Source organism: Salmo salar, chromosome ssa22, assembly GCF_905237065.1.
Source record: "Salmo salar chromosome ssa22, Ssal_v3.1, whole genome shotgun sequence".
Lineage (NCBI taxonomy): Eukaryota > Metazoa > Chordata > Actinopteri > Salmoniformes > Salmonidae > Salmo > Salmo salar.
Genome location: NC_059463.1, coordinates 4,362,165 through 4,386,092, shown reverse-complemented (window position 1 = coordinate 4,386,092; position 23,928 = coordinate 4,362,165). Strand labels below are relative to the sequence as shown.

General features: G+C 42.8%; 1 protein-coding gene across 2 annotated transcripts in view; it reads right to left on the bottom strand.

Moving 5' to 3' along the window:
* The window catches only part of rims4 (regulating synaptic membrane exocytosis 4), a 51,723-nt gene extending 29,036 nt beyond the window's left edge, over positions 1 to 22,687 (bottom strand). Inside the window, exons 1-2 of one of the 2 annotated variants that reach the window (XM_014165913.2) lie at positions 21,481 to 22,687; positions 2,504 to 2,642 (exon numbers count right to left, since the gene is read on the bottom strand). In XM_014165913.2, the coding sequence (XP_014021388.1) occupies positions 2,504 to 2,642; positions 21,481 to 21,634 (293 nt within the window). In that variant the 5' untranslated portion in view covers positions 21,635 to 22,687. The remainder of the gene's footprint in view (positions 1 to 2,503; positions 2,643 to 21,480) is intronic. The other variant, XM_014165914.2, reaches the window with a different exon arrangement.
* Between the last annotated feature and the right edge of the window lie 1,241 nt (positions 22,688 to 23,928).

Here is a 23,928-nt window from a genome sequence, read left to right as displayed (position 1 = left end):
TATCCTCACATGGTCTCTCCTATCATTGCTATGCAGACGACACACAATTAATCTTCTCCTTTCCCCCTTCTGATAACCAGGCGGCGAATCGCATCTCTGCATGTCTGTCAGACATATCAGTGTGGATGACGGATCACCAGCTCAAGCTGAACCTCGGCAAGACGGAGCTGCTCTTCCTCCCGGGGAAGGACTGCCCGTTCCATGATCTCGCCATCACGGTTGACAACTCCCTTGTGCCCCTCCTCCCAGAGTGCTAAGAACCTTGGCGTGATCCTGGACAACACCCTGTCGTTCTCCACTAACATCAAGGCGGTGACCCGATCCTGTAGGTTCATGCTCTACAACATTCGCAGAGTACGACCCTGCCTCACACAGGAAGCGGCGCAGGTCCTAATCCAGGCACTTGTCATCTCCCGTCTGGATTACTGCAACTCGCTGTTGGCTGGGCTCCCTGCCTGTGCCATTAAACCCCTACAACTCATCCAGAACGCCGCAGCCCGTCTGGTGTTCAACCTTCCCAAGTTCTCTCACGTCACCCCGCTCCTCCGCTCTCTCCACTGGCTTCCAGTTGAAGCTCGCATCCGCTACAAGACCATGGTGATTTCCTACGGAGCTGTGAAGGGAACGGCACCTCCATACCTTCAGGCTCTGATCAGGCCCTACACCCAAACAAGGGCACTGCGTTCATCCACCTCTGGCCTGCTGGCCCCCCTACCTCTGAGGAAGCACAGTTCCCGCTCAGCCCAGTCAAAACTGTTCGCTGCTCTGGCACCCCAATGGTGGAACATGCTCCCTCACGACGCCAGGACAGCGGAGTCAATCACCACCTTCCGGAGACACCTGAAACCCCACCTCTTTAAGGAATACCTAGGATAGGATAAAGTAATCCTTCTAACCCCCCCCTTAAAAGATTTAGATGCACTATTGTAAAGTGGTTGTTCCACTGGATATCATAAGGTGAATGCACCAATTTGTAAGTCGCTCTGGTTAAGAGCGTCTGCTAAATGACTTAAATGTAATGTAAATGTAATTAAATAAACAATTTAAAAAAATAAGTGTACAAGGAAAGCCAAGAAAAAAATACTCCCAAACCCCCTTCAAAAAAAAGAAGTAATGAAATAACAAAACTGTCAGCTCATAATGGTGCAATACACATTTATAATAAAAATGCACGATATTAAGACATTTCTCAAAAAAACAATAAGGAATAAAGAATAGTAAAAAGGGTAATGTTCTGTGTGTGTGTGTGGTGTATATATATTTAAAAATAATTATATAATTATATATAATTATATATATATATATATATATATATATATATAAATTGTTTGGATACACCTATTCATTCAAGGGTTTTATCTTTATTTTTACTATTTTCTAATTGTGAAGATACCAAACTATGAAATAACACATATGGAATCATGTAGTGACCAAAGAAGTGTTTCCAAATTGGCCTATAGTTTCCAAATTGGCCTACAATTTAATTAGGAGCTATGTTTTTCATTTTTGGATGTTGGATGGTTGGGAATATTAAAATTGTAATGTGAGTTCCACAACCTACAAGACAGGTCGGTTGAGGGATGAGCGGTGACGCTCATGAGGAGTGACGCCACCTGTCGGAAGACAATGCTATTCTCCTCGTTCATTAATGATATAATGTTTATACTGGAAGATTGCTTAAAGGCCAGGCTGTTTGGCATGACAACGAGTGGCAAAGGGTGAAATGATAGCAGAAACAAATTGGTACCCAGGCTAGGCCTTTCTCGGCCAATTTGGAAACTGTAGAATGATTTCTCAAAGTCATATCTGCTTCTATTACATTATGCGCTGTAATTTAAATGCATCATAATGGATGCATCATAATACTTTTGGTAAAAACCTCAATGACCAAACTATCGCAGGTGTTGGAGGTATAATGTGTCCACTCCCAAATCAACAACTGCATTTCATGGCCGATAGCTGCTCTGTTTTACCCTCTAATCCTTACTAATATAGCAAGGTTCAAAATATAGACATCAAATGTGAGCTAGTAGATTAGTCAGCCCACACTGGGGAGAGGGAAGTTTGACACATTGCATTTCCAAGAGAAAGCAAGTGCCATGATTCCACAGGAAGTTTTTTCAATGCTCCGGAGTTGAGCGTATCAGCGGCATATCCAGACACCAAAAAGCTGAACAGATAAACATATTTTTGAGGAGGGGGGAATTGCATTGAATCAAATGATTAATTGCCAATGATTTACCGCCCGTAAGGGTGTTTGCCACTAGTAACAATATACCTTACTATACTATACTTCACCTGACTTAGCAGATGGTTTTATCTAGAGGGACGTACAGTACAGTAAATGCATACACTTTTAGTATGTTTATGTGATTTGCGCTGGAATGGACCCAGAAGCTTGGCTTTGTTAGCACCACACGCATACCAACTGATCCACACAGAACCACTGTGATTCAGTGGGCGCCCCAAGTGCTAATGGTGCTAGTTATGTTGCTGTACTCACTTGCCCTCTGAGCCGTAGCTGTTCATGCTGTCTTCAATGGACTCGTGGCTGGCCTGGCGTACAGTGCGGCTGGGCATCTCTACAGCCAGTCCCGTCTCAGTGCTCCTTTGGATCCCCTTTAGCCTTCTACCCTCAGCATCTACAATTCACACAGGGAATAGACATGTTTGGTAAACAGAGGTAACATTTTACTGGCTAACTCTAGAGGTCCCGTTGATCTCTAGAGAATTAAGTAAATCTGCATTCAGTTTTTTGGCACCCCGTAAATGGAATGATCTGCAGAGCTCTCTGCACCTTGATACTCTGGTGCATCTAGGGCAGTTCAAGCTATTAATGAAGGACCTCAGTGTTAAGGATTGCGTTTGTTTCTTAAAGGTCAACTGCCCCTTAGAATCAATCTCTCTGGTTTTAAACAGCCAATGTGGCATTGACATGAGTCAGAAACATTCATTATAGTGTAAAAATGTACTACGAAGTGTAAATAGAATCATTTTGTTCATAAAGTCAGTCTCGTCTAAAACAGAATTTGGTAACTGTCTTACCTGAGGGTTTGGTTTGGATTGCAATTATGTCATCAATTTCAGCTCCCTTTTGCCTATTAATATGTGGTGGCACCATGTTTTCTGGGAAAAGACTGGGAGATTTCGATTTGCATGGCCGCAGAGCTCTCCTTAGGAGGACCAATGGAATGGTTGAAATGGAGCAAACCCCGCCCACCTGGCTTGATTTGCAATGCACATATTGATCGGGGAAATAGCTACTCTAGTGAAAATGAGCTTCCGTAAAGTTCAACAATCAGATGGCCAGGATATGGATCACATCCAACGCTAGATACAAGTTCTGCGGCCTGTCAACCGTCAAACTTGAGACTATACGTGGTGTTGTTGGTGATGGACAGTTGGTTACGCATGTCTTGTGGGGTATGCATGGGTGTCTGGGCTGTGTGCTAGTAGTTCAAACAGACAGCTTGGTGGATTCAGCATGTCAACACGTCTTACAAAATGTAATGATGAAGTCAATCTCTCCTCCACTTTGAGCCATGAGAGATTGACATGCATATTACTAATGTTAGCTCTCCATGTACATTTAAGGGCCAGCCATGCTGCCCTGTTCTGAGCCAATTGTCATTTTCCACGGTGACTCTTTGTGGCACCTGACCACACGACTGAACAGTAGTCCAGGTGTGACAAAACTAGGGCCTGTAGGACCTGCCTTGCTGATAGTGTTGTTAAGAAGGTAAAGCAGAGCTTTATTATGGACAGACTTCTCCCCATCTTAGCAGCTGTTGTATCAACATGTTTTGACCATGACAGTTTACAATCCAGAGTTACTCCAAGCAGTTTAGTCACCTCAACTTCCGCATTATTTATTAAAATATTTAGTGTTGAGTCATCTGCATACATAGACACACTGGCTTTCCTCAAAGTTAGTGGCGTGTCATTAGTAAAGATTGAAATTAGTTAAAACCTGGATTATGTTGGAGAGGCTTCTATAAAGAACAACCTCTCTTTATCCACAATATAGCAGGGGGTGTAAAGCCATAACACATATGTTTTTCCAGCAGCAGACTATGAACGATAATGTCAAAACCCACACTGAAGTCGAACAAAACAGCTCCCACTATATTTTTATCATACATTTCTGTGCTGTGCTTGTTGAATGTCTTTCCCTATAAGCGTGCTGAAAGTCTGTTGTCTGTTGTCTATTTTTTGTTGAATCCTGGAATTTAAACAATAGCTATTGATGACTTCCCAAATGCTATATAGGCCTAAATAGCAATATTGATGATATATGATTGATAAAGTATGGTTACATTTCATTTGCTCTGTTAAATCTAACCTTTGGAATGACTTCGATAGCAACGGTAAATCTATTAAATGGAGATCTCTCAACAATCAATCTCAGGATTGCACATTGGTAATAGTCAGTTAGAAATATGAAAGCTAAGCAGTGCTGGGCTTGGTTAAAACCCTGAATGGGAGACCAAGGGGATAGCTGTAGACAGATCAACTCTCCCGTAGAAGGTGCAGCCCAGCCTATTGTTTCTTGCTTATAGTGGATATTATGTTGAAGATCTGTTGTTTCAAAGGTACAAATTCAACATATTTTATATAAGGTTTGTCTATGTTTAAAATTGGTTACCATGATTACCTAATAGTGTGGTGGAAATTCCACCCTCAAAACAACAGTTAATGACTATTTTAAAATCCAATGTTTTTTTCACGTAGATTCCACATCACAATGTGTTGACAAATGACATTAAAACAACATAGATTTAACCAGTTTGTGCCTGTGTGGCAAGGGTCGATGGGTTGTGCCATTGGGTCATTTGAGGTTCATTATGTGCATCTGTCTGTTTCACATATGATCTTGTTTATTATGTAAGGATTTAGCCTGCATCAAAGTGTCAATGTTACATTCAAACCTCCACCCATACCCAAAACAAAACTATATTATACTAGGCTATATCAATAATAGGATAATGTTTGCTCCACATACTAGGTCATGAATGACATCCTTGATTTAGCCTCCAACTGCAAACACACTAGCAACATTTAAAAACAGGGCTTTGATTTTTCAAAAGGCAGTATTCCTTAACTCAGAGGGAGAATTTTTCCAAATGGAGTTGTTGATGTACAGCAGTGCAAAACTTTAATTTGGAAATCTACAGAATGCCAGAACTGTTGTACAACAAGTGCCAACCACACAGCCACATTATTTACAGTAAAGGCTCTGCCTGCTAAATGTCATTCATTATGTTATGAGACCTCTGTGAACTGGAACAATTCATAGGTATTCCTGTACACCAACGCATAACAACGAATTAAGAGGAACCTTAAGGGTTCATAATGTCAAGGTAATAATAAATTGGCTACCATGTCCTTGTGCAAAGTACTATAGCAAGTTATAGAGACAAAGGTAGACGTTTTTTTCTATTTCTAATTCTCAATAAATACAGCGCATATAATCAGATGTTCACAGTAGTAGCCTCGCCTACCTAACATTTCTCATTCTAAGCAAGAGACTTTTTGATAGAGTGATCCAACAGGCTTGATAAAAAAGTCTTTGACATCGTCAATCTATTATTAAGGACAGGAAAATGTCCCCTTTTTACAGCCTGGTGGAGCAGACAGAGTGCAGTATCAGTTGCAGGTCATCCTAGTCTATGCCTCCATGTTAACTTTGTACTGTGCCATTGTCTCACAGCCATGCAGTACAGTACTGAACACTATAGACACCTTGCCCAAAGATACAGAGAATAGGTCCATAGTCTTCCATGCAATAATAATACTATTGAGATTTGATCATTTGCTGCGTGTAAAATAACAGTGATATCTGTACATGGCCCGGTCTTACATAGCAACTCCAGTAGGGGGTGTCATGGATTTGGTTTTTAATAATGCTCAGATGTGACCCAGAACATTGCTATTTTCATGCTGTTCACTGGGAAATTAAGCATAGGCATATTGGGGTTACTCAAAGACTGGTTTAAAAAAATTGTGCATTGATACGCATCCTGTCTGCAAGTAACTGAATTCCACTCATTAAGAATGGGAATACAATCATGTTCAGCATTCAAATCCTGAATCTTAGACACATTTCATATACTACCTGTTCATGCTGTCTGAAACCATATCAACCCGAGTGTACTTTATAAAAGCAATGAGCAGCATGCTGTCCTAACAACTACTCTAAAGCTATGTCTGAAAAAGGACATTCCGCCACAAGAAGTATGAAAAGGATGTTGTTGCTATGGGAGACCACACCAAAGACATTCTGGATGTGTGTCCCATGGCTTTGAAAATGTTTTAGAGAAGGATCATTATGTCTTACTTATATTCTCTTAGAGTGTAACACTATTTCACCTTTCCAGCAAGATCCAGCTGAACAATAGTGTTATGCACAGCAGGCAGGAGTATAATGGTTCTTGCAAGGTTGAGACAGATGTACAGTACAAATGGAATAAGAATTCATATACCATAGAAAGGGACAATAAACATTAAATGAACCCTGAACACAGATACCTGTTCTGTTGCAAATAGTATAATAAATGACTTGCCATTAAAAACAGTGCTATAAACTGAAGTAAAATACACAGGCTCATTGATTTGTCATCATAAAAAACATTGTTTGTACAATTTTATATGTGCTCTAGTCTATGAAACTTCAATTATCTGGCAACAGCTCTGTGGGACAGTCCTGCAATCCTGCAAAGCATGTAAATTGCACACTCCCTGAAAAGTTAAAATATCTGTGGCATTGTGTTTTGTGACAATACTGCACATTTTAGAGTGGCCTTTTATGGTCCCCAGCACAAGGTGCACCTCTGTAGTGATCGAGCTGGATAATCAGCTTCTTGATATGCCACACCTGTCAGGATGATGGATTATCTTGGCAAAGGAGAAATGCTCACTAACAGGGATATAAACAAATTTGTGCACAGAATTTGAGAGAAATTCCTGGGATCTTTTATTTTAGCTCATGAAACATGGGACCAACACTTTACATGTTGTGTTTATATTTTTGTTTAGTATAGCAGTAATATAACAAATTGATCATGTATACAGTATTTAAATACATTTTCATTCTCTGTAACAAATGTACACTAAAAAACAGACTCAGAAAGCAATGCATTTTCAGCTGATTACCTTATTTTGTCATTTCAACATAGGTTTGTTTTCAAGCATCTGCTTTTTTTACATGAAAAGAGACTTTGTCTTTACTTAGAGGCCTCTAGGAAACCACCAATCTACAATGTTTGAGCATGAAGACAAGAATCGGGACCGTATGACGCACGAACCTTCCCATCAATGTGAACCAGATTGATAACTTTGGTGTCCAGTCTAATGTAGCACATGCACAAGTAGGTCTCATTACAGAGGTCCCTAGTGTGGGGATATAAATGAAATAGAGCACATTGATTAATTTGACTGAATTCATTTAGCACATAGATTTGAAACAGGGAAAGGGAGAGAAGAAGGGGTATTTTTAAAGCACCTGCTGATCATTTTGCTTATTAAATGGTTCACAAGATAGCAGTAGCGGTACATGGGTAAAATCACTGCTGAAGCCAAGCCTATGTTGTGATAATTGCGTTGTTTGCTCTTTAACCCATTCGTTCATACGCCACCATGATATACAATAAGGCCGCGACAACAAAAAGACAACAGTCACACAGTGGCGGTTTGGTGTTTCATTACAAAACCGGAGAGCAACATCTGTCCAGTGAAGTCCACAAAGCATATATTGCATGGTCAAGCAACTTAATGTTTTCGACAGTTTACTAAACAACTACTGATTTAGAACAACGGAGTTACTGCAAGTCAGCACAAAGACCACTGCCTCAGCTATTCCAGCACCATTTAAACTTAAACATCAAATCAACAAGGCTATATATGCTTAATTTAATACAGTGAAAACAAACTTAAAGATACCGAAAAGATTTAGTCCAATCAATGTTCCTAAATATGATGTGGCTGTCCATGGTACTGGTGTGTGTGTGTGTGTGTGTGTGTGTGTGTGTGTGTGTGTGTGTGTAGACTACTTGAACGCCAATGCCATCCTCTTCACTTTCAGGTTGGCAAAACGGTCTATGGCTCTGTCATACAGTACACTTTTAGTTTTTGTTGTCAGAGGCTGCCTAGCTTAAATGCTTGCAAGCCTAACTTCCTCGCATGGGAAACAATGAACCAGCTAAGTCAGCTACCTAGTTAACATGAGCCTAGGTAGGCTACATATTGAACATATTGTCTCAGGCCAGTGGCACAATATGTGATTCAGGCACTTGTGAATTGAAGGAAAATTATCCAAACACAGTCTTTTGTCTGCAATGTATTTTTCGTTATGTGTCGGAACCCAGTAAGACTAGCAGTCACTAATGAGGATCCTAATAAAAACATATAAAATATATATATTATTTTATCATCTTTATTTTTTACTTGTCAAATATTTGGGGATATTTGGGGCTTTCCTTGACATCCTTGAACACACGTCACTGCAAAACAGGCACAGGCCTTGTAAATGCCCGTGGTGTGATAATCCCATTGATGGAAGAAATACGTTCTAGTTTTTTAAATTGAAACTGAACATTGTATTTCTTATCTTCAAAATCTCATGCATCAGAAACAACATGTTTTATCACTATTTCTATCAACATCTGTATCTGCTTCTCCTCCCATAGAGAATGGCTTGTGAAAGGCCTTCCCTGTAGCTCAGCTGGTAGAGCATGGTGTTTGCAACGCCAGGGTTGTGGGTTCGATTCCCATGGGGGGCCAGTACGGGGAAAAAAAATGTATGAAATGAAATGTAAGTCGCTCTGGATAAGAGCGTCTGCTGAATGACTAAAATGTAAATGTAAAGGGATATTTTCTAATGTTTTAATATAATTAAATGTATCATTCCTATCGCCTGGGGTGTTGTCGATCCAAAACCCCAGTCGTCAATGCTCTTTTTAATTCTGATCATTGATTGGGCCATCATATAGCACTTCATTACTCACTATTCCATTAATGAACCATTAAGCAGGTGATGGATTGGTGGTGCCTGTAACTCATCAATCCCTAATGATTTCAAGGAATGGTCTTGCTGTAGACCACTCTGCCTCTGGGGTGTCTTCTGTGTTAGATGGTTTGATCAAATGACCCAGGTCATGAGGTTTGAAAGTCATTGAACAGAATATGCAATCCTACATCTGATGAAGGATATACTCAGGGTTTCAGATGTCTCTGATGAAACAGACTCTGATCCCTTGTTTGGAACTCATCCATTCACAATATTACAATTTCCCAACCTGTACAACTCTATTTTGTTGTAACTTGTCTGACTTGATATAGTCATGCTGGTCAATGGCATCTAAGTCAAATACCATGAGTAATAACATCCCATAATACACTAGAAATGAATCTTGACATTGATGTGGAGGATACAGATGCCCTAATAACAATGCTGCAGTAAGGCCAATGGGTTTGGGATGGGCTCATTGTGTTAAGCCCTAAGTAGTCCCATTTTGCAAAGCCGATAAGAGCATGTTATGTAAACGCCTAAAACAAAACAAGCAGCCATCCTAATAGACCTCCAAGAGAAACATATGATTTAGGTCTGTCACACAGTCCTGGGTCACATTCAGTAGGCAAACGTGGAACATTGCAGATAGAAACATCATGAATAGGGCCAACATGATTTCTCATTCTACATGTAAGAGAGGCATGTTTGTTCTATATCATATATTTATATCTGAATGTTCCACAGCTCCTGTTATAGGCTAGCTCCGAATGGGGAGGTCGTAGCTGTAGCACACATTTGCTTAAAGGTCAGGTCAGTGCTTGTTCTGTACAGACCTTGCTTTCATAGAACACATGTGTGTGCATATCCACAGCATTGTATTAGCTAGAACAAAGCAAGCAAGGAAAGGAGGAGGAGGTGGAGGGGTTGAGGCAGGCAAGCTGCATGAATGGGTTTCACATGGCTAACAAGAGAACATCAATAGATTACTAACAGGGTTACTTCATCTCATCTATCTCATGTTTGTGTAAATCAAATATGGATTTGCCATTTTTAGAGGGTTGCTCTAGGATGAAATCTCATACATAGTGACAGATTATATAAATCATGGAGGGATTATACACTTGATAAAGCCTAAAAAAGTCACATTGCCACTGAGTAACTTCAGATGCACAGATGTTTTAATTCAAAGTCCATTAGGTGCTAAGGGATATTTACCCCCTACACACACATGACAACTTTAATTCCTCATTGTTTAATACATACGCACTGCAAGTGCATGGGTATGGGAACAAAATTTCTCGAGACAGTGTCTCTTTCACTCTCTCTCTCGTTCTCACTATTTCTCGCTCTCTCTCTGTCTCAATAATATTTTGAGAGGCAGCATCAAACCAGGCTTGACAGTGAGGGAGTGGTAACAAGCATAGGAAGTTCATAGATTTTTTTCAATAGATCCCAGTTCCTCTCCTGGAGGCGCTAGAAAACAGGCTTAGCATATAGATCCTCAGGAGTGCGTCAACACGAGTGGTAAACACGAACATTTGAAGCAAAAGATGATACTTTAAATAAATTGGGAGAAGGTTGGATCTGAAGACACATTTCTTACATGTAGTCCATTTTGGGACACTATGAACACAGCTGAGACACTGACCATGGGAAAGGTAATAGATACTTGACCTTTGAGGCATAGGTTGAGCTGAGGACCAAATAGAGAGGTTATGCATTCATGCCATGAGGCTATGAAGTGAACATGGAAATAACTGTAAACTGACCCAGAAAAGACAATGCATTTCTGAATCGGGATGACAGTACTTCTAGGTCTCAGAATGGCAGTAGTGATACACTTAGCCATCCACCACACTTTGGCCTCCTCCAGCAGCAACCCCAACAGCCAGATGAAACTGTGTGATTTGAGTCAAGTGCACCAGGGCGTGAACTCACAACCTTTCGCACCACAACATAACATACCCAAGAAGCACCATCAATACCACTGACCCCGAAAAAGCCAAGGCATTTCTGTTATCGCAACAACAGTACTTCTAGGTGTCATGAAGGCAGTAGTGGTGCACTTAGCCATCTTCTGCATAACCAGAGGCGCCTGAGCAATGGAGCCAATGGAGCAGCTGCACTTCCACTTTCAAAATAAGGGTGCAAAAGTATTGTTTTGCAGATGATCATATTCCATTGGGAAATCTGTCATTTTTTATATTTGCAATGTTTTGAGCTATTCTGTAATACTATAGATATGACAATTTTATATATGATATAAAAATTAACAGATTCCATTTTGCACCCCCTGCCCCAATAGACTCAAGATGAATGGTTTTGAGCACTGGAAAGTTTTGCTTCCCTCCTGTGTGCCACTGTTTTAGTTTAGTTAGAAAGGGGTGACAGGTAGCCTAGTGGTTAGAACGTTGAGCCAGTAACCAAAAGGTTTCTAGGCGAATCCCCGAGATGACAAGGTAAAAATCTGACGTTCTGTCCCTGAACAAAGCAGTTAACCCACTGTTCCTAGGCCGTCATTGTAAATAAGAATTTGTTCTTAACTGACTTAACTGACTTGCCTGGTTAAAAAAAAGCACTAGTTTCACCATTGGTGTTTAAAATGAAAAGGCACCTGCAAAATAAAATGGTTTATACATTTTTTTGTGCTGTTGTTACATTTTTATTGATGGTGTTGGTCCAATGGTGCTGTTACATATAATTTGAGCTGTGTGCACCACCAGCAAATTCATTGTATCATTTCACTTTGCCTGTTCGAACCATGATGAGCATGGGCATGTCTGATTAGGCTTCACTGTAGTGCAGACTCTGACTCTGAGTAGCCTTCCATCAGCCTACCAAAGGTTGCACCTGAGCAGAAAACTGCCTGTCCGGTAGCTCGCAAGCTGTCAATGAGTAGCTCGCAAGTAGATAGTGATATTAGGCCTAATATTACATAATTAAATCAGTTAAATAATTTTCCTCCCAAGCTGTTTACAGGCATTTAACAGCATTCTGCATTTTTGCCATCTACTGATGATTATGTTCATGTATTTCATGATTATGATGTTTCTTCAGCATTTGTTGACAGATATGTAGCCTACTCATGGTGGTTATTGTTCAAAAGGCCTCTATTAAACAGAATGACAATTTAACAATAATTGGAAAATAATTGATAGTAGCCTTGTCCTGCAGGGACTGTTCAAACCAGTTTGTTCTCTCATCTTAAAAAGGCAAGATTCTCAATGTAGGCTACAGTAGAATGATTTTTGTAAAAAATGTGTGGTTTTAAGAACGAAAACGCAATTAAGTTCTAAATGTTCTTTGTTTTTAGTCATCAAATTGGCCTACACAATAACAAAATATGCAAGCTGTGTATGATTAGCTTGCGAAAACATGTTTTAGTATGAAGTAGCTTTTATGAAAGAAAAGGTTGGAGAACCCTGCTCTAGCCCAAACTGATCAAATATGACCCATATTACCGGAGCAACATTTTATTATTTCTATTGCAGATTCAGGGCCGCAACTTATGGATATTTATATAGTTGCCCCCAAAAAATGCTAATTTGATAATAAAAAACGAATAATATGTTTGCAATATTCTTTTTATGTGAACATAATCAATTACCAAATTTAAATGCAAAACTCCAGTTTGCATTTTCAAGTTCTTTTTCAATGCCCTCACATTGTCACGCCCTGACCTTAGAGAGACGCTTTATTTCTCTATTTGGTTAGGTCAGGGTGTGATGTGGGGTGGGCATTCTATGTTATCTATTTCTTTGTTTTGGCCGAGTAGGGTTCCCAATCAGAGGCAGCTGTCTATCGTTGTCTCTGATTGGGAATCATTCTTAGGCAGCCTTTTCCCACCTGTGTTTGTGGGTAGTTGTTTTCTGTTTTGTATTTCTGCACCTGACAGAACTGTGCGCTTTTCGTTTTGTTATTTTTATTCGAGTGTTTCATTGTTAATAAAATCATGAACACTTTCCACACTGTGCTTTGGTCCACTCCTTCCGACGAAACCCGTTACAGAACTACCCACCACCAAAGGACCAAGCAGCATGGTCAGGACCAATGGACCTGGGAGGAAATCCCGGACGGGAAAGGACCCTGGAGGCAGGCCGGGGAGTATTGCCGTCCGAAGAAGGAGATTGAAGCAGCGAGAGCAGAACAGCGACGATACGAGGAACTAGCACGGCAACGACGGAAGCACGAGAGGCAGCCCCCCCCCCAAAAAAAAAATTGGGGGGAGCACACGGGGAGTTTGGTGGAGTCAGGTTTGGGACCTGAGCCAACTCCTCGTGCTCACCGTTGAGAGCTGAGGGGTGAACCAGAGCCAGTCAGGGAGACGAGTGAGGAATTCAACGCAAGATTCCGGAGAGAGGTGTTGACATTGAGAGCGCTGCAGAGCGGGCGTGCTGAGGAGCGTAACATCAGTCCGGTGTCATATGCACCAGTTTCACGCATCTGGCCTTCAGTGCGCCTCCCCAGTCTGGTAGTCCTGTGTCTCCTCCACGCACTCGCTTTCAGGAGCGTGTGACCAGACAGGCACCGTGTTATGCAGTGATGCGCACCGTATCTCCAGTGTGTCTCCACAGCCCAGTGCATCCTGTGCCAGCGCCCCGCACTTGCCGGGCTAAAGTGAGCATTCAGCCAGGACGGGTTGTGCCAGCTCTACGCTCCAGACCTCCAGTGCGCCTCCACGGTCCAGTATATCCTGTGCCTCCTCGTCGCACTCTCCTTGAAGTGAGTGTCCTCAGTCCAGTGTGTCCTGTGCCTGCTCCTCGCACTCGCCCTGAAGTGCGTGTCACCAGTCTGGTGCCACCTGTCCCGGCTCCACGCATTAGGCCTCCAGTGTGCCTGCCCAGTCCGGTGTGTCCTGTTCCTACTCTCCGCACTCGCCCTGAGGTGCGTGTTACCAGTCTGGCGCCACCTGTGCCAGCCCCACGCATTAGGCCTCCAGTGCGCCTTCCCGTTCCAGAGCTTCCGGCGACAGTTCCCAGTCCAGAGCTTCCGGCGACAGTTCCCAGTCCAGAGCTTCCGGCGACAGTTCCCAGTCCAGAGCTTCCGGCGACAGTTCCCAGTCCAGAGCTTCCGGCGACAGTTCCCAGTCCGGAGCTTCCGGCGACAGTTCCCAGTCCGGAGCTTACGGCGACGTTTCCCAGTCCGGAGCTTCCGGCGACGTTTCACAGTCCGGAACCTCCTGAGATGTTTCACAGTCTGGAACCTCCTGAGATGTTTCTCAGTCTGGAACCTCCTGAGACGGCCTGCAGTCCGGAGCCTCCTGAGACGGCCTGCAGTCCGGAGCCTCCTGAGACGGTCTGCAGTCCGGAGCCTCCTGAGATGTTTCTCAGTCTGGAACCTCCTGAGACGGCCTGCAGTCCGGAGCCTCCTGAGACGGCCTGCAGTCCGGAGCCTCCTGAGACGGCCTGCAGTCCGGAGCCTCCTGAGACGGCCTGCAGTCCGGAACCTCCAGCGGCGGCCTGCAGTCCGGAACCTCCAGCGGCGGCCTGCAGTCCGGAATCTCCAGCGGCGGCCTGCAGACCGTTGATCCACGGTCTGGTTCCTCCGGCGATGATCCACGGTCCGGTGACACAAAAGTGGAGGGATCAGCGGGCGGAGCGGGGGCTACACCCCGGAGCCGCCACCAAGGATAGATGCCCACCCGGACCCTCCCCTATAGGTTTAGGTTTGCAGCCGGGAGTCCGCACATTTGGGGGGGGTATTGTCACGCCCTGACCTTAAAGAGACGCTTTATTTCTCTATTTGGTTAGGTCAGGGTGTGATGTGGGGTGGGCATTCTATGTTATCTATTTCTTTGTTTTGGCCGAGTAGGGTTCCCAATCAGAGGCAGCTGTCTATCGTTGTCTCTGATTGGGAATCATACTTAGGCAGCCTTTTCCCACCTATGTTTGTGGGTAGTTGTTTTCTGTTTTGTATTTCTGTACCTGACAGAACTGTGCGCTTTCGTTTTGTTATTTTTGTTCGAGTGTTTCATTGTTAATAAAATCATGAACACTTTCCACGCTGCGCTTTGGTCCACTCCTTCTGACGAAACCCGTTACACTGTCTTATTTAGAAAGAAAATTGTTAAAAGATAAATCAAAGTCACATTTGTAATTGTACTGCATTATTGTGACTGCATTATTTGTGACAAAAAAAGATGAACTTAATGTACAATTTAAAAAATTTTTTTTTTTATATTGTCAGTATGACTATCTAAGTTATAAAATACGATATTAAAGTGATATTAAGGCTTTCACAATTCAATTAATGGAAACAGAAAGGAGTCATGGATGCATTCAGGTGCGTGTGCCATGGCAAATTTTCTTCATAATATTGATCATAAACGTTGACACTGTAAATTACCTGAGTTTTATGATATGGAAATGTGAAGTGCACATCTGGACTCACAGGTGTTTGGCTTGCTTGTATGACATCAAAGCAGTATTTATTATAATTCTCAACGTCTCATCTTTCAAAATACATGAAGTCCTCTTAATTTACGGCATTTCCCTCACTCAGACAATAAACATTTGCAGAAGATGCTCAAATAGCGGGAGGGATGGGGGCAACTTCTTGTCATGCGAGGTGCTGAAGTTCAGAATGGCTGTCAGTCAAAACCCATACAGTGTTGTGAAGCGCAGAGCCAGAGATCTTAACCATGACAAGGTAACTGGGAATATGGCTGAATACAAACAGTGTAGTTATTCCCTCCGTAAGGCAATCAAACAGGCAAAACGTCAGTACAGAGACAAAGCGGAGTCACAATTCAACGGCTCAGACACAAGGGTCTACAGACAATCATGGACTACAAAGGGAAAACCAGCCATGTCGCGGACACCGATGTCTTGCTTGCGGACAAGCTAAACAACTTCTTTGCCCGCTTTGAGGATAACACAGTGCCAACAACGTGGCCCGCTACCAAGAACTGTGGGCTTTCCTTCTCTGTGGCCAACATTTAAGTGTGTTAACCCCCGCAAAGTTGCCAGCCCAGAAGGCATCCCTTGCGGCGTCCTCAGAGCATGCACAGACAAGCTGGCTGGAGTGTTTATGGACAATTCAATCTCTCCCTATCCCAGTCTGCTGTCCACGTTTGAAAATGTCCACCATTGTTCCTGTACCCAATAAAGCAAAGATAACTGATCTAAATGACTATTGCACCGTAGCACTCACTTCGGTCATCATGAAGTGCTTTGAGAGGCTTGTTAAGGTTCATATCACCTCTACCATATCACCCCTACCTTACCTGACACCCTAGACCCATTTCAATTTGCATACCGCCCCAATAGATCCACAGACGATGCAATCGCCATCGCACTGCACACTGCCTTATCCCATCTGGACAAGAGGAATACCTACAGTATGCAAGTATTCTGTGCATTGACTATAGCTCAGCATTTAAGACCATAGTACCCTCCAAGCTCATCATTAAGCTCGGGGCCCTGGGTCTTAACCCGCCCTGTGCAACTGGGTCCTGGACTTCCTGACAGTCCGCCCCCAGGTGATGAAGGTAGGAAACAACACCTCCACTTTGCTGATCCTCAACACAGGGACTGCACAAGGGTGTGTGCTCAACCCCTTCCTGTACTCCCTGTTCACCCATGACTGCGTGGCCACTCACGCCTCCAACTCAATCATCAAGTTTGCAGACAACACAACAGCAGTAGGCCTGATTACCAACAATGACGAGACAAGCCTACAGGGAGGAGGTGAGGGCCCTGGGAGAGTGGTGTCAGGAAAAAAACATCTCACTCAATGTCAACAAAACAAAGGAGCTGATCATGGACTTCAGGAGACAGCAGTGGGAGCATGCCCCCATCCACATCGTTGGGGTCGCAGTGGAAAAGATGGAAAGCTTCAAGTTCCTCGGCATACACATCACTGACGATCTGAAATGGTCCACCCACACAGACAGTGTGGTGATGAAGTCGCAACAGCGCCTCTTCAACCTCAGGAGGCTGAAGAAATTTGGCTTGGCCACTAAAACCTTCAAAAACCTTTACAGATGCACAATTGAGAGCATCCTGTCGGGCTGTATCGCCGCCTGGTACGGCAACTGCACTGCCCGCAACCCCAGGGCTCTCCAGAGGGTGGTGCAGTCTGCCAAATGCATCACCAGAGGCAAACTACCTCCCTCCAGGACACCTACAGCACCCGATGTCACTGGAAGGCCAAAAAGATCAAGGACATCAACTACCCGAGCCACGGCCTGTTCACCCATTATAATCCAGAAGGCGAGGTCAGTACGGGTGCATCAAAGCTGGGACCAAGAGACTGAAAAACAGCTTCCATCTCAAGGCCATCAGACTGTTACATAGCCATCACTAGCTGGCAACCACCTGGTTACTCAACCATGCACCTTAGAGGCTGCTGCCCTATTTACTTGGAATCACTGGCCACTTTAATAATGGAACACTGGTCACTTTAATAATGTATAAATAATGTTTACATACTGCTCTGCTCATCTCATATGTATATACTGTATTCTATTCTACTGTATTTTAGTCAATGCTACTCTGACATTGCTCAATGTAATATTTATATATTTCTTAATTACATTCTTTTACTTTTAGATTTGTGTGTATTGTTGTGAATTGGTAGATACTACTGCACTGCTGGAGCTAGGAACACAAGCATTTCACTACACCCACAATAACATCTGCTAAATCTGTGTATGTGACCAATCAAATTCTATTTTATTTGATGTATAGCATGTTACTGTGCAGCCTCTGCATTCCAATTTAGGCATTTATCAGTGCCCAAATCTGCCATTTTCAACCCGTATACTGGAATGAGTCTAAAGGTTTAAGAAAAACAGTATAGAAAAAACATTTAAAATGCAAAAATAGTCTGGGTGCACCACCAAGCGTTTTCACCCCCACTTTCAAACAGTCAGGCGCACATGTGCAAAACAAGATGTTAATAATGTTAGTGTTGTTACTGCTATACTACACAGATATAAGAACAACTTAGTGCAAAGTGTTACAGAGTATATGTAAACAAAGCTTACTGAATGCATAAATGGCAAACAGTTAATAACACTATCACTAGATTGTTAAGTGATTATTTCATTTTTAAGGAAATCAACTCTATTTAACACTGAAAAACGATGCAATGCAAAATATCACAGAAATCGGTAGATATAATGTACAGTATGTTCTTCAATGGATTGCCTCTTTTCACCACCGACTAAACCTACTTTTCGGCAAATAAAGTTTTTATTGGTGACTTTTCTGGGTTGTTGCTCCAACATGGCCTCCAACGGAACCTTTTTTCCTCCATGTTCTAGCCCTGTCTAAAACATAGACCTGACTGATTGAACAACATAAAATGTTCAGTTTCCCCTGGATATAACTGATGTCTAATTAATAGCTTTGTCATTACCTGCACATTTATAGATCACCAGAACCAATACCACAGTCCTTTCCTTTTTTTTCATCAATATGTGTTGTTTCTATACTGCGCCCAATTTCTCCTCTTAGAAATTGATTTATGGTAGGTATTAGTAGGAGGGTGCCATGGGGTTGTTTCATTAATTTGTCCAATGTTGTTGGTTTTTGATGTTGTTTCATCCAATGTTCTGTTAGAAACGTCACAGCGTTCTTCAACTCCTGTTTTAGGTTAGTTTGTAGATATTTAGAAATGCTGTTTTACTTTTCTGTCAAACCAAATTTGACAGATTTGGTGGATTAAGAAGCATCCCTCATCCATATGAAATGGCTTATAGTATTGCATCTATATGACAGTATCAAATATTATGAAACAGGATTCTTTCCATTACTTTTTAATTTCCTTGGTCACTGTGTTTTTATTTGTTCCCATTTTCCTCACTTTTGGCATTAAAATGCTGCTTGTAACAATTGGGCCCCAAATATATTCCCAAATACAGTATATTCATATTTATTCACTTCTTCCCCTGGCTGAGATATGGGGACATGGGACATGGTCATCGACGGTTTTCAAGCTGTAATCAAGGCTGAGTGCCAGTACATGTCTCAACAGGCAATAATCCTCCCCTCTGGCTCCCAGCACCACTAGGTCCGCTACACTATAGCCACAGCAATGCATTCTGCCAGCATTAGCTTCACAGTAGCATCACTACCATATGCTCACCTGCTGCATTCCATTCCGGTGATTCTTACAGTACACGCAAGAAAATGACCATGATAAAAGTCTATGTCTGCTGTCTGACAAGATTAAGCCTGATGAGATGCGAGTTATGGAAAGCTGATGAGATCCTGAGATAGAGATACATATAATACATGTAGGCTACATACGTAGATCAGTGACCATGGGTTTTAACTATACATGCAAGGATTCAATCGTATCATAAAACGTCTGCCGTTTAATCGAGCGTAATGACATACTAGCATGGAAGGGCTGATGATGAAATCCAGAGATTTCTATCTGTGATAGATCTGTGACAACGGTTGCTGTGCGTGACTCTTCTGACTGTACGTAGAGCTAGAGCTTGACGGGGAGGCGCAGTCTGATGTGTTGTTCCTGTTGGCGGTGAGGTTTAGCTGGGGAGATGTGATGTCTGGCCTGGTAGCACTTTGTCTCACATGCAGATCCCCCGCGGGCTGACAGTCAGAGAGGGGAGAGGATATGGAGACATATACAGATACTGTATACCTGTACAATGCCTTCAGAAAGAATTTACACCCCTTGACTTTTCCCACATTTTGTTGTGTCTTTAAAACGGAATAAATTAAGATTTTGTGTCATCAAAACATCAAAGTAGAATTATGTTAGATTTTTTTGTTGTTGAAAATTAATATAAAAGGAAAAGCTGAAATGTATTCAACCCCTTTGTTATAGCAAGCCTAAATACATTCAGGAGTGAAAATATGCTTAACAAGTCACATAATAAGTTGTGTGGACTCAATCTCAATAATAGTGTTTAACATGATTTTTGAATGACTACCTCATCTCTGTATCCCACACATACAATTATCTGTAAGGTCCCTCAGTCAAGCAATGCATTTCAAACACAGATTCAACCTCAAAGACCACAGAGGTTTTTAAATTCCTCGTAAAGAAAAAAAATAGCAATTTAATAAATGTTGAATCCAGTCTGTAACAGAACAAAATGTGGAAAAAGTCAAAGGGTATGAATACGTTCTGAAGGCACTGCATACAGTGAAAGAGAGGGGGAGATAGAGACATAAAACCGAGGAGATGATGGAGATTGAAATATACAATGAAAGAGAATGGGAGAGAAGGAGATGGAGACAGTGAAAGAGAGGGGGAGATGGACAGTGAAAGAGAGGGGGAGATGGACAGTGAAAGAGAGGGGGAGATGGAGACAGTGAAAGAGAGGGGCATATGGAGACAGTGAAAGAGAGGGGCATATGGCGAGAGTGAAAGAGAGGGGGAGATGGAGTCATGAAAGAGAAGGGGAGATGGAGACAGTGTTAGAGAGGGGGAGATGGAGACAGTGAAAAATAGGGGGAGACGGAGACAATGAAAGAGAGGGGAGATGGAGACAGAACACACAGTAAAAGAGAGGGGAAGATGGAGACAGTGAAAAAGACGGGAAGATGGAGACAGAACACACACAGTAAAAGAGAGGGGAAGATGGAGAAAGAGACGGGAAGATGGAGACATACACAGCGAAAAGAGAGGAGGAGAGATGAGATAAAACAGCGACAGTAGCGATCTCACAATCAATTCTCCTCACCTTCACACGTTTGGCTGGCAATGTGCACCAGAGAGAGTCCAAATCAGCCTAAATATAATGACAGCGATAGGTTGAATGAGAAGTGAAATGATGAGGGCATATCTGTGGCTCAACTCAACAGAGAAATTAACCTGTAATCAGTGGGTGTTGAACTTGAGAAGTGTAGTTTGTCAAATCGCAAAATAATTAGCATTTCAATTGCGCATTCAGACACAGAACTACTACTCTCTTTTCCATGTGTCTGTCTGATTACTGTAGTTAAAGTAGCCAACTTTTGTGTGTGTGTTGGCAGCAGTCATGGGAACAGTTGTGCTAATGCATCCAGCCATTTATAATATCATTGGGGTGGATAAATCATTTCTCAGTCAGAGAGAGACTGAATTGCTTTGTTGCCAAAGCTCCACATTAAAATGGCAGTTCTAATATTTGCAATGCATCAAGTTGGGTGACACCTATAATATTCCTTTTGGAGCTGTTAACAGTCACCCATCAGCCATTTGCAAATATATTACACACTTACATGGTGGCAACATTTGATCAGAAGCTATGTTCACTATACATCAAAATATCTGCCCAAATGGTTTATTAGACATGCAAACCACCACTACACCATAACACTCACAACTACACATGAATTTAGTTCAAGAGAGGGATACCGACATGCATAACCATGCTCCTCTCACAAACTTTCACAACCTTGTCTACCAACCTGTCACAACAACTATGAGCTACTACGAGAAGCCCACGAGCAGTGAAGATGGAAATGATGGAAGTAGTAAATGAGGAAGCCCGTGGAGGCTGCTGCTAGCACCTTTAGGCTGCTTACCGACATCGTCCTCATCAAAAGAGTTCATACAGGGGAAGTAGATGGCCAGGGCCTCGAAGGAGGCCGACAGGCTGATCCGACTCTGCGAGCGCTCCATGTAGAGCCCAGGTGTGGGCGCTGGCTCAGCCGGCTTGGCCATCCTCGCCTGGGCATTCTTCACACGGAGCACGGCACGCGGCGTCTTGACAGACTTTCACAGACCCACCAGAAGAGAGAAAAATCACCAAATCCTTCTTTCTTTCACTCTCTCTCTGCACTGGAAGGCCACCGTATATCCGGCCGTATAGATCGGCTTCTCTCCAAAGTTGATAGGTTTCCACAACTTTTGTTTGGTCAGACTGGGGTGTCCTGGTGTGTTGTGGGAGTGTCTGCTCCGAGGGTAGTCGCTGAGGAGAGGAGCAATGCTGTCCTAGAATGAGAAAATAGAATAATTCTGGGGAGAATTGAAAGGAAAAACAGACTCTCAGTTCAGTGGAGTCTGTTGTTTTGTTGAAGAGAAGGTATATTCCTACGTAGCATGCTCTATTGATGTAGCTTCACCCAGGGTAGGGTTCTCCTGTGCACTGCAATGGCGTCGGTGTCTGTCTGGTTGCTCTGGGTGATAAAGATCGGCGGAGAGAGGCTTTTACTATTTCAACAGCTTGTGCTTGACTCAGTTCATTCACTGGTAAGTCCTTTGTGGAGAAAGAGAGGGGAGAGAGCGCAGGCTGTTGCTGGGATTTTGCGGATCAGCCAATAGGAAAGCCGATGTGGGAAACTGGGTGTGGTTTAGTGCTGTCAGCAGAACTCCCCCGGCACAATGGGGCTGCGCAAGTTTATTACGTCCCCTATCCATCTTTCGCTCTCACTGGCTCTCTTTTTCTCTCTCTCACTCACCTTCTCTCTCTCTCTTTTCTGGACTTCCATTTGTGTCTCCTTCTCTCTCTCTTGCTCTGTCTCTTCTCTTTCTCTTCTCTTTCTCTCTGTTACTATTTTTCAGTACCTCTATCTCCATCCGTCATTGTCCAGCCCAGTGTTGCTCAACCACTTCCATGTCAACATTCAAACACCGCGCCTTAACTTTCGAAATGTTTGCTCCGCCGAATAGCATACCACATCCAATCATCCGCCTAGCGTTAGCTCTTCCAGCAGCAGCCTAACGTGTCACATGTACTGTCCACTTGGAAAGTATTCAGAACCCTTGACTTTTTCCACATTTTGTTACGTTACAGACTTATTCTAAAATGTCCTCATCAATCTACACACAATACCCCATAATGACAAAGCAAAAACAGAAAAACCTTATTTACATAAGTATTCAGACCCTTTGCTATGAGACTCGAAATTGAGCATCCTGTTTCCATTGATCATCCTTGAGATGTTTCTACAACTTTATTGGAGTCCACCTTTGGTAAATTCAATTTATTGGACATGATTTGGAAAGGCACTCACCTGTCTATATAAGGTCCCACAGTTGACAGTGCATGTCAGAGCAAAAACCAAGCCATGCGGTTGATGGAATTGTCCGGAGAGCTCTGAGACACAATTTTGTTGAGGCACAGATCTGGGGAATGGTACCAAAACATTTCTGCATCATTGAAGGTCCCCAAGAACACAGTGGCCTCCATCATTCTTAAATGGAAGAAGTTTGGAACCACCAAGACTCTTCCTAGAGCTGGCCGCCCAGCCGAACTGAGCAATCGGGGAAGAAGGGCCTTGGTCAAGAAGGTGACCAAGAACCTGATGGTCACTCTGACAGAGTTCCAAAGTTCCTGTGTGGGGATGGGAGAACCTTCCAGATGGACAACCATTTCTGCAGCACTCCACCAATCAGGCCTTTAAGCCACTCCTCAGTAAAATGCACATGACAGCCCATTTGGAATTTGCCAAAAAGCACCTAAAGGACTCTCAGACCATGAGAAACAAGATTCTCTATTCTGATGAAACCAAGATGAATCTTTTTGGCCTGAATGCCAAGCGTCACGTCTGGAGGAAACCTGACACCATCCCTACGGTGAAGCATGGTGTTGGAAGCATTATGCTGTGGGGATGTTTTTCAGAGGCAGGAACTGGGAGACTAGTCAGGATCGAGGGAAAGATGAACGGAGCAAAGTACAGAGAGTTCCTTGATTAAAACCTGCTAGGACTGTCTGGGAGTGGTCTGAGTGGGGAGGGGAAAACAGAAAATGTGCTGTTTTTGACAGAGAGGTTTGGAACTCTCTTTCTTATTGGTCTATTAACTTATTTACCGCATGGTGATGTCACCATGTGAGGCCAAAACTCCATCCCACCAAAACAGGCTAAAATTTCAGGCGGTCTTTTCAAACAGCTCTTACACTAAAATGGTATTTCAGTGTGTAAATATACACTGCGTGTTCAAAACAATGACACCTTCTCTTTCCATAACATACACTGACCAGGTGAATCCAGGTGAAAGCTATGATAGCTAATTGA